This window comes from Heloderma suspectum, chromosome 9 (assembly GCF_057233095.1).
Source record: "Heloderma suspectum isolate Gila_16-S chromosome 9, 16-S_ref, whole genome shotgun sequence".
Lineage (NCBI taxonomy): Eukaryota > Metazoa > Chordata > Lepidosauria > Squamata > Helodermatidae > Heloderma > Heloderma suspectum.
In genome coordinates, this window is record NC_139466.1 from 12770561 (window position 1) to 12782201 (window position 11641).

Consider the following 11641-nt stretch of genomic DNA (forward strand, 5'->3'; position numbering starts at 1 on the left):
TAATAATTCTACAGATACTCACACATGGTTTAACCATTTCTGTGTTTTTTCCCCTCCAACGTTTAGGCAATATCTTTGTTGTCAGCCTGTCTGTGGCAGACCTCGTGGTGGCTGTGTATCCCTATCCTCTCATCTTGACTGCCATCTTCCGCAATGAATGGACGATGGGCCCTGTCCACTGCCAGATCAGTGGCTTCTTTATGGGCTTGAGCGTCATTGGCTCCATTTTCAACATCACCGCTATCGCCATCAACAGGTACTGTTATATCTGCCACAGCCTCCGGTACGACAAGCTCTTCAACCTGAAGAACACCTGGGGCTATCTTTGCCTGACGTGGCTTCTCACCTTGGTGGCGATCGTGCCCAACTTTTTCGTGGGCTCCCTGCAGTACGATCACCGCATTTATTCCTGCACTTTTGCTCAGACAGTCAGCATGTCGTACACCATCACCGTGGTGGTGGTCCATTTCATCATCCCTCTCTCCATCGTGACGTTTTGCTACCTCCGGATCTGGATCCTGGTTATTCAGGTCAAGCACCGCGTGAGGCAAGATGGCAAGCAGAAAGTGAGAGCAGCTGACATCCGGAATTTCTTGACCATGTTTGTGGTTTTCGTCCTCTTTGCAGTGTGCTGGGGGCCACTAAACTTTATCGGCCTGGCTGTCTCCATCAATCCTTCCAAAATCATACCGCAGATACCAGAGTGGCTTTTTGTGGTGAGCTATTTTATGGCTTACTTTAACAGCTGTCTCAACGCCATGATCTACGGCCTTCTCAACCAGAATTTCCGGAAGGAGTACAAAAGAATCCTTGTTGCCCTCTGGATTCCACGGTTGCTGTTCATCGATGTCTCGAAAGGTGGGACAGAAGGAATGAGAAGCAAACCATCCCCAGCTGTGATGAACAACCACCACCAGGCTGAACTCTACTTGTAAATGGAAGGGAAACTATTTATTCTGTTACGTCTGTACAATACTATGTAAAGCTTTTGCTCTGTATGCTACTACAGGGCCCATTCCTGTCAAATCTTACTCATCCAAACAGTCCGACCTTTCTTCCCCTCACCACTCTTTTCAAATGGTGGTCTCAACTTTTGCCAGAGTTGCTGGCAAAGGAGCGTAAGCCAGCTTTCCCCAATCTGGTGTCCTCCAGATGTGTTGGACTGGAACTCCCATCATTCCCAGCCAGGAATGATGGGAGTTCCAGTCTAACATCTGGAGGGCACCAGGTTGGGGAAGGCTGGTGTAAACTGCAAAGCCAGAAGCTTCCTCTTTCAAATTTGGCTTTGGCCACAAATGTGCAAGATGGCCCTGGGCAAACTGCCTTCTACCGAATTGGACCCTTTCTCAGCCCTGGTGTTGTCTGCTCTGACAGACAGAGCTCTCAGGCAAGGATCTTTCCTACCCTTTGAACTAATGATGCTGAGGGTTGAACCCAGGACTTTCTGCACACAATGCACATGCTCTACCATGCAGCTGTGGTCCCTCTCCTCTGATCCTCAGCCCCTCACCCCAGTCCAGATGCCCACCGAAGCCATGGATTTGAGTAAGGATTTGCAGGATGGAGCTCTCTCAGCAGTCTTATTTTTTAATGCCATTTCCACAATGTGCCTGATGGATTTTGGACATCATCTGCAATGGCCCTCTGAGTTGAGGAGCATTCCAGGAAGGGCGCATGCAGCTTCAGAATGTACATCAAGTAATGTGGAGGAACCAAGAGCACATGGTTCCTCTGTTGTATTGTTCTACCAGCAGGTGTCCCACACTCCGTCCTTCCAGCATGCCTCTCTACTGACATGTGTCACCGCTAAGTTGCATGGCCAACTTAGGGCTGTATTAGATATACTCTGTATGAGCCAGAGTTCCCTTGCCCCATCCCCATGATGTTTTTCCCCAGTGCTTTTTAAAGGTTTAGCGATAAAGGATCGGTCATTCCCATTTTGGGCACCAGAGTGTATGAGTCTGTCATGAGCTGCTCGTGTGCCGCCACGCAAGTAAATTAAATTAAAGGCTCCTCTGAGATCAAAGCATTCATCCATGGAGGAGGCTACTGCTAGCAACTCTGCATGCATAAGGATGTAATCCTGTGAGTGTTTAGGCAGAAAAAAGTCCTACAACTCCCAGCATTCCCCAGCAAGCATAGCTGACTTTTTTTCTGTCTAAACAGGCTAGGATTGTGCCCTCATTTATACAGGAACACTGCGAGGGTGGAGTGAGCTCTTCTGTGAGCTCTTCTGAGAGTGAGCTCCTCTGAGCTCTTCTGAGAGTGAGCTCTTCTGAGAGTGAGCTCTTCTGAGAGTGAGCTCTTCTGAGCTCTTCTGAGAGTGAGCTCTTCTGAGCATTTCTTGTGTTTGCCCTGAAAACAAAGCTTTGGGGTACAATATGGAAGTGTGCCTACATTTCTTTTTTAAAAAAAAAATCAGTTTTTTTCTAAAAAAAAAAGTGTGCCTCTCCTTTCAGAACTAAAGTGGTCTTAGTCAAAAGGCAGGGCAGAAACCAGAACAAACATTTCTTTTGCCCAGCAATGATGTGTTTTTATTTCAGCATGAAGACAGCGCTGACATGTTTAGAGCAGTGGGGCCTCTGAGCAGTCGGTCCAAATGCACCTATTCCTCTCCAGGTCAAGCTCTGAAAACAGCCGGTTCTGCACAGTTAGAACAGAAGCTGGCTGTGCATGGCACTGGTTGGCTGGCCACCTGTGAGGTCACTAAGAAATCTCCCCCAATCCCCAGACCACATTTGCACTTGAAAACAACAACAACAATATTGCACTTTAAAAAGAAAATAAGGTGACAAATGAATGGATAGTTGAATGAATGTTCATTTAGCAAATCTGAATTTAAAACGATTATTAAAAAGGCAGCTAACCCACCTGAAGAAGGGCAAGACTGGCCATTCTCCATCTGCAATATGAAGCGGCGTCCTATCAGTTTGGCAGCATTCGGCTGAATCTGAGCAGGAAGTACAGCCCTATACACTTCAGAATTCATCCTGCTGCTTTGATCAGCAGTCAGGTCATCAATAAACACCAGTGACCCAGCTCCATTGGCAGCCATACATGCCCATGCCATAACACTGCCTCCACCATTTTTGACAGATGATGTGGTATGCTTTGGATCATGAGCTGTTCCTTTCCTTCTCCATACTTTTCTCTTCCCATCATTCTGGGACAAGTTAATCTTGGTTTCATCAGTCCAAAGAATCTTATTCCAGAACTGGGCAGGCCTTTTTAGGTGTTTGCTGGCAAAGGCTAATCTGGCCTTTGGGTTCTTGAGCGTTACCAGTGGTTTGCACCTTGTTGTGAAGCCTCTGTATTTACATTCATAAAGCCGTCTCTTGACTGTAGATGTTGACAATGACATGCCTACCTCCTCAAGAGCATTCTTGACCTGGCTAGATGTTGTGAAAGGGTTCCTCTTCACCACGAGCAGCATTCTGCGGTCATCCACTTTAGTTGTCTTCCGTGGTCTTCCAGGCCTTTTGCTGTTGCTGAGCTTGCCAGTTAATTCCTTCTTTTTCAGGATGTTCCAAACTGTTGTGTTGGCCACTCCCAATGTTTTTGCTATTCGCTGATGGGTTTAGTTCATTTCCTCAGCCTAATGATGGCCTCCTTCACTTGCATGGACACCTCTTTGGACCTCATGTTGGGAGTTCCAGTGAACACCTACCAAATGCAAATGTAACACTCAGAACCACCTCCAGGCCTTTTATCTGCTTGATTGGTCATAGGCTTCCCAGGAAACAGGCCATACCTGGCCATGCAGCTGCTTGTCAGCCATTCGTTCCATTACTTATGAGCCACCAACGATGGGTGTGTGCGTATGCCACTGGCCATACTTCCTGAATGGTTAGTGCCTCACTTTTGTCGAACCCCTTGAATTACAGCTGAGAGTCCTGACTTTGCTCCCATCTCGGTATGTTTCCTTTCAACTTCAGTGTGGTGGTGTATGGAGGCCAACTGCCAAAACAGTTATCCTTGTTCCAGTATTTCTGGCCCTGACTGTATGATTCACTGGCATGCATGTCTGCCAGTTGCAAAGCTGGAAGGAAGCTGGATTCAGTTTGCAGCTGAGGGAAATCCTGTAGTCTCTTTCTTAATGTTATGTCTGCCTTCCCCCCACCCCCCTAATAAATAGCCTTGCATGCTTTCTTTGCAGACCAAGAATAAGATTCAGGGAATTATATAATTTCAGCAAGGCGCTCTAATTAAGTCTGCACCGTTTCATCAATGAATTGATTAGGGCAGTGTTCCCCAACCCGATCCCTCTCAGATGAGTTGGACTACAACCCCCATTATCCCTAGCCAGGACTATGCTGGTTGGGGCAGATGGAAGTTGTAGTCCAACTCATCTGGAGGGAGCACAAGGTAATCAATTAAAAATATTCCAATGGAACTAAGGTGCTACTGCACAATCAGGAAGCAGATTTTTTAATTTTTAAGATCATGTTTAATACAAGTGCTTATGAAAACCACAGAATGCAAGTGCAAAGCAACTTCCAGCATAACAGAGGAGGAATACCCTCCTGTGCAAGAGAGAATATGGGATGCTTCTTATTTTTGTAACAGACAACCTCTTGCATGAGGGCATCATTGAAAAAACAAAAAGTATATAAATGTATGCAGATTTAATACATGAATGATTAGATTAATCAGGTAAGGCTGCAACTGTATGGTCCCTGGGAGGGCATTCCAGGAGACATAGGATTTTTCAGACCTCCCCCAAGAATGCAAAGTGAGATGTCTACTCTCAGTGAGGGAGACTCTCTCTCTCTCTCTCTCTCTGACTTCATGTGTAGTTTGTCTCTCAGAAGAGACTCTGCATCTGTTAGAATTGGAAGTGAACTGCCAAGGAAATCCAAATCCAGTAGAATCTGGAAACAAAGACCTCACTCTTCATTGTATTGCTTCCTTGAGTGTGAAGTCAAGCCAAGTAAAAGCTAGAAAGGTTATTGCTACAGGGCAGAACATAGAAAGATAGGAATCTGCCTTGTACTGAGTTAGACCATCAGTCCATCTAGCCCGGTGTTATTGACACTGGCTGGCAGCAGTTCTCCAGGGTTTCAGGCAGGATTCTTTCCTAGACTTACTTGGAGATGCTGGAGATCGAACCTGGGACCTGCTGCATGAAAAGCAGGAGCTCTACCACTGAGCCATGGCCCTTCCCCAAAGAATTCCATGGGGTTCTGATGTTCATACATAACTTTAGAACATAAGAATATAAGAAGAGCTGTGCTGGGTCAGACCAAGGGTCCATCTAGTCCAGCATTCTGTTCATACAGTAGCCAGCCAGCACCCTCCTGCCCATGTTCCCCAGCAACTGGTGTACATGGGCAGACTGCCTCTGATACTGGAGGTAGCATAGAGCCATCAGGACTAGTAGCCATTGACAGCCTTATCCTCCCTTAATTTTTCTATCCCCATTTTAAAGCCATCCAAATTGGTGGCCATCACTACATCCTGTGGTAGCGGATTCCATAGTTTAACTCTGCGCTGTGTGAAGAAATCCTTCCTTTTATCTGTTCTGAATCTCCCATCAATCAGCTTCATGGGATGACCCCGGGTTCTAGTATTATGAGAGAGGGAGAAACATGTCTCCCTATCCACATTCTCCACCCCATACATAATTTTGTACACCTCTCTCATGTCCCCCTCACTCAGCTTTTCTCCAAGCTAAACAATCCCAACTTCTCCCAACAAGCAAGAGTGCCTTGTTTTCTTCATTAACAGGAGAAATCTCCACAGCACATATGGGGCTTCCCTTGAAATATATGGGATTGCCCCTTCTGTATGTGTTCTGGTGCCGCCGGACCAGGGTTTCTAGCTTTCTGCATGTCTGTTACTTAGTTTTGAAGCAGAACACACAATATGACAACGCGGTATTTGCGCTGCAGCTACAAAACACAGCGCTTGTTTGCTCAAAGGACTCTCCTCCAAGTAAAGTCAATGGGATCTTTAATTCATTTCAGGCAGTCACCTTTTCTGGGAATCATGCCTAAAGTTCATAGCATTTCAATAGTCAGCCAGTCGCCACTAAATGTCTTAAGTGGCATCTTAACTTTGTCTCACCACCTCGGACCGAGTTCCTTCTGAAGCACCACGGGGATAAGATCTATACCTGCATTCTTGCCAGAAACTCTTTGAAAACAGAGATGGCTGACGGAAGATGCACTGTGAATTGACGGCATGGAGGAGAACCGTGAATAGAACTAGAGTTTGGCCACTGAGTACCAAAACTGAAAACATAAGTGCAAGCTATATGTGGAGCATAGGACACTGCCTTATACCAAGTTGGAATTTATTGTCCATCCAGCTCAGTATTGTCTACACCAGGGGTGCAGAACTTCAGGCCATGCCCCTTTCTCTGGCCCTATTTCTTTCCTCTGACTGACAGCTGTTGGTGGTTTCCCATCTTTTGTGCACTTTCCCCCCATTCTAAAAGGTTGAAATGCCTCTACTAAGGCTTCAGCTTTAAGTTAAAACACACTGATATTTTTGACCTTTCCCCTTTTGCCTTTGGCTTCACCCACTACTTTAATCTGGCCCCTGAGAACTTCTCCAGAACAGAATTTGGCCCTTGGGGTGAAAAAGGCTCAACAGCCCTGGTCTACACAGACTGGCAGTGGCTCTCCAGGGTTTCAGGCAGGGCTTCTCCCTGCCCTTCTTGGAGATGTTGGGGATTAAATCAAGGACTTTCTGCATGCAAAACATCTGCTCTTTTGCTCTACTAAGGGAGCCGAAGACTGTATTTCAAAATATGGTCATGATCACTCAATCAAGCCAAACCCTGTTTAGATTCTTGTTCCAAGAGGATCCAAAGTCTCACCCAGGTTCCTACACTACTGGTAGCCTTCTCATGCTAAACAAAAAATGTGGTTAGTAGTGCCTGCACAACATGCCTTTCTGTGAGCTGTTCCAACTGTGTTGACCTCACTTTGAGGTCACGTGTGTGTGTGTGTGTATATGTGTTGGTGGGGATAACTTGTACCTAACATCAGTCATTACTGACCCGACCTCAAATCCTTCTGTTGTCTATGGGCAATGTGCATCACTTTTTCAATGGTGCTTGCAGGGATGTTGCTATGCTTGGCCCCATGGGCCTTTCACCTTGAATTGATTTCCCAGGGTCCTAGGCCTATTCCACAGAGCCTTGAGTGTCCCTTGTGGCTATTGGAAGGGGTATTATTTTCTCAGATAATTGCCATGCAGGGGTCAATTTTCAAGGGGGGATTCCAGCTGGGGAGGGAAGGGTTAACTTTCCCCTTCCCACATGCTGCAATGCTGCCACCTTGCCCCCCCTCCCCCATATCTCCCTGCATGACAATTTAGCTTAGGGGGGGGGGAAACTTTTTTCATTGGTTTGAGATGATCTGAGGTAGGGTGCAAATTAATTGAAGAATGTATTTTATTTGAGATTATTTGGGTGAGAAATTAATTGGCTGGCATTGTCTCCTGTGAAATTTACATAAATCCTAGTAATTATTTCTCAATTTGCAGAGAGAGAGAGAGAGCATATGCAGATTTTACACAGATTTGTGTCCCATGGGCTTAGGTTCCAGATCTTTTAAGGGCCTGGCAACACTCTTGAGTGCTCGGATCTGGTGCTTTTTGTACAGGAATGCAGCGCCCATCCAGATCTCCAGGGGTCAAATGAATTTAGGTTAATTTATAGCTGGGCCTGAAATTTTGAATCAGATCACTTCTTGCTTTACACTTTTTTATCAAGTGACCTAGGTTTCCTTTGCACCCATTCTCACATGCAAAGTGCACTTTTTTTCTCCGCATGATTGTTTGTGCACAAGCTTGCTGTGAAATGTGAGCATGATCTGGATGGTGCAATGAGACAGCTGTAGCTATTCTTACAATCACAACCATCTCCATTTACTGCTTGGTCCACTAATAACTCTGTACATTATTACATGGAGAATATAAGCACGGCTAGCATGTGTGAATTGGTCCATAAACTCCCCCTGGGTATCAAGACCTGTCAACAGTTCAACATTTTTAACTGGAGTTACAAATGAGAGAGAACAAATATGTCACAAGAAAGCTCTTGCCATGGATTTTTTTTTTGTTTAAAATGATGCTGATGACTGTTACTCAAAACTTTTTTAAAATGAAAGGGAGAAAAATAAAATTATATTTAAATCTGTATTGTAGGTAGTGTCCACATGAATACAGATGCTTTACTTTAAAGTGCAATTGGTGGCTTTGTTAATAAACAGAGATTTTTTCCTTTGGCCTAAGATATGCTGGATTATCTGTCTCATGCTGCTTCAAGAATATTACTGCACTGGTAACTGGAAAAGAGCACTTTGATAGTAAATGAATAACCAGGGCAAGAAACTGCAGGCTGGACGCAGGATCTGCCTCCCACGAGAGGAAAGGCTCCATTTGCAGAACCCCCTCTGTCCTGTGTTTGGGAATCTCCCTCCCTACCACACCATAGCTCACCCCATTCAGCAGGGTCTCCTGACTCTGGGCCAGTTTTCATGACACAAGAGTAGTTCATAAGCCTGTACATGGCAGTTGCATGCTGGCTCGATTTATATAATTGCCCTCACTGGGTGCAGTTTCTTATGTTGTCTGAAGCTGGCAAGGGTGTCTTGTTGGCAAGACATTTGCTGCAGGAAGCAAAGAAGAAGAGGGCACCCCTCCCATTCTATGTACAAAAGCCAACTGGCCAGGCCGTTGAATCTTTCTTCAGCATTGGCAATGTGACAGTGACCTTCACCATACCTGAAGGTATCAGGCTAGTGTAGGGCAGGCCACAAGGCACACTTCTCTCTCCTCCAACACCTTCCTGCCACCTCCCAGCATCTGCCATCTGAAGTGACTGCCTCACTCTGCCTAATGGTAGGGCCCACTCTGCTTGTTGGGATTAACAAATCACCCAGAACCAAAAGCCTGTTGGAGGGTTGTGGGGTGGTTTGTTAACTACCTCAACAAGCCACCCTTGCTGGGTTCGGATGACACGAGAAGTCACAGTGAGGGGCTTGAATTGGCAGCCTGGTGCTTGCAGGCCCTGCAACCCATTGTGGCTTAAATAAGTCATGGTGGGCTGGGATGATCATGTGAACCAGGTCTCTGTGTGGCATTTTTCAGGGGGCTGGAGGGGCTGCTATGGGGAGGACAGGGCAGGGAAGTCCACTTCTCCCTGCACAGTTGGTCTGGCATGAATCTGGATCCAACCCCACATTTGTGCAGTAACATAGCCTCCATCTGGGCTATACCAGTCCAGACTGCAGAGAGAGGTTTACATAACTGAACATGTCTCTATACAAAACACTTTCTTCCACATAGGACAGTGACATAACAGAGAGTCCTCTGATTTCTCCAACAAGGATCCCTAGCAGAGCAAATGGGCTCCCAACTTTGGTCCAGTAGCTCAGTCCTTGAGTGAGGAATCTGGATCGGTCCACCAGCTGCCCAGTCGGCTTGCACTCCTTGTCAGAGTAGTCATTAGACACAGTCTGAGGCTGCTCAATAGAATCGCGAAGCCCGCGAGTGCCGTATCTTTAAGGCAGCCTTATAAATAAGCCCACCCAAGTTACTAGCTTGCAAAATTCTTTACTAACCTACTTAAGAGGCTAGCCACATGCATTTTCATGCAGGCCGCAGAAGACAGGAATCTCCCTCTCCATAGCCTCTCCAGTATTGAAACACGGGCTAGTAAAAAAAATTTTTTTTTAAATCACCTTCTACCAAGCTGACTGGTGGAGAACTGACTCCACCAGGTCACTGCATTTCTGTGCTGGATGTGAAGGAAGAAATACGCCTTCCTATACTGCTAGCACAGAAACAAAGCAGGCTGAGGAGATGGGATGGGGCCACCCACCTCTCCTCTGCCAGTCTGCTAACTCGCCTGCATGGAACTCCTGGTCACCTATGGTGACCAGGTGAGTTATTAAATACAAGGATGCTTTAAGGATATTTGCAAAGTCACTTGAGGAGTCGTGCTGTGCTTAGGGATCTAGGGAGCCAGGAAGGCAGGGGTAGGCAAATTGGGTCCCTCCAGTTTATTTGGACTACAACTCCCATAACCCCCAGTCAGCTTGGCCAATGATCAGGGATTATGGGGGTGTAGTCCAAAATATCTGGAGGGTGCCAGGTTGCTGGCTTTGGGATTTATTGGCTCAACTTCTGTTGCCACTGGGAGCTCTCCCAGGTCCTGCACTACCAGACACATCTGAACAGCTCCCTTGAAACAAGCTTGGCTATTTAAGACCTGCTCCCTCCTGTGGCTTCTGACTCCCTGCTGGTGGTCGCCTTCTGTTCCAGGTCAGTTTCTCCTTCACCTCTTTCCCAACATCCTGTGCCCTTCCAGGAGGGTCTCCTGGCAATGGCTGGAATGGGAGAGTTTTTCCTGAATCCAGTGGGTGAAATGGAGTGCTCTTTCTGCCATCCAGCTAGCAAACATGGAGGTTTCTTACTCCAGGAAATTCTTGTGACTCTTCTTGGGTAGTGACTAGTGAGATTTTTTCAGCACCATTGCAAAATGCCACATATGTGAGAGCCAGTGTCGTGCAATCGCTAGACTGCTGGACTGGGAGTTGGGAGATCCGGGTTCTAGCCCCTACTCGGCCATGGAAGCTCACTGGGTGACTTTGGGCCACACACTCTCAGCCTAACCTACCTCACAAGGTTGCCATGAAGATGAAATGGAGAGGAGGAGCATGTGAGCTGCCTTGGTTTCCTTGCAAGTGGAAACAAGGTGGGGCATAAATGTAATAATAAATAAAGAACTAAAACATTAGGTTGCTTGTGGTGTAAACTGACACACAGGTGTAAACCTGACACCTTCGTGAGCCCTGTTCAGGCATTCAGTCTAACCTGAGAATAGCAACATCTGAGTAGGGGCATGGGGCTGCACACACAGGCCCCACTCCATACGTCCCGATGTGCACAAGGTTGGGACTGAGGGAATGCAGTGGCACACACTGAGATGCCAGGGCAGGACCAGCATCCTTGGCCCTGGGCCCCTACTCACACCAGCACGGTGTAGCGGATAGAGCACAGATGGGGAACCTCCAGTGAGCAGGCCTAATGCGGCCCATGGAGGTTCCCCAGTGGAGGCTGGTGACTCTGATTTTGGTGGGACTGGGATGATTCCATCCTGGGTTTCAGTCAGGACCAGCCAGAAGGAGGAGGAGCGGCTCAAGGTGCTGAACTCTATCCCCCTAAATAGTTTCAGCACCTTGGATAGCTCTTTTGAAGGTCTGAATGGTTCCAACTGAAACCTGCAATGGATTCACAGCCCCACCAAAATCAAGGCCACCAGCCTCCACTGCCAATCCATCTTTGGCTTCCAAGCAACCCCTTTGCCCATACAGAATCCCATCTTGAAGCGGAGGCAGGTGGTTCCAACGTCAGCAGAGAGGTGAATCTGTTCCGGGTTTCAGTCAGAAACAGTCAGCACTCGAAAGGAGCTATGCACTTGTTCTGATTAAAACCCAGAATGGAATCGCAGCCCCACCGAAATCAGAGCCACCAGCCGCCACTGCCGCCTACGGAGACTTGGGCTCCCTCTGTGGGCAATTCTCCAAGCCCAAGCCCCACCCCTGGCCTCCAGGCTACTGGCCAGTGGCGGCTGGTACTCACTGGGGCTGGTGGGGCGGCGGAGAGCAGGGCAGATACTCAATAT

The 11641-nt window shown here is 47.2% G+C and overlaps 1 protein-coding gene across 1 annotated transcript; it reads left to right on the forward strand.

Moving 5' to 3' along the window:
* The first annotated feature begins 200 nt into the window (after positions 1 to 200).
* Positions 201 to 935, forward strand: GPR50 (G protein-coupled receptor 50). The gene has a single exon (XM_084813721.1). The coding sequence runs from the start codon at positions 201 to 203 to the stop codon at positions 933 to 935; it is 735 nt and encodes a 244-aa protein (XP_084669847.1).
* Positions 936 to 11641: the final 10706 nt, after the last annotated feature.

Excerpts from the sequence above, each read along its gene's own strand:
- GPR50 (XM_084813721.1), top strand. The coding sequence starts at position 201 with ATGGGCTTGAGCGTCATTGGCTCCATTTTCAACATCACCGCTATCGCC.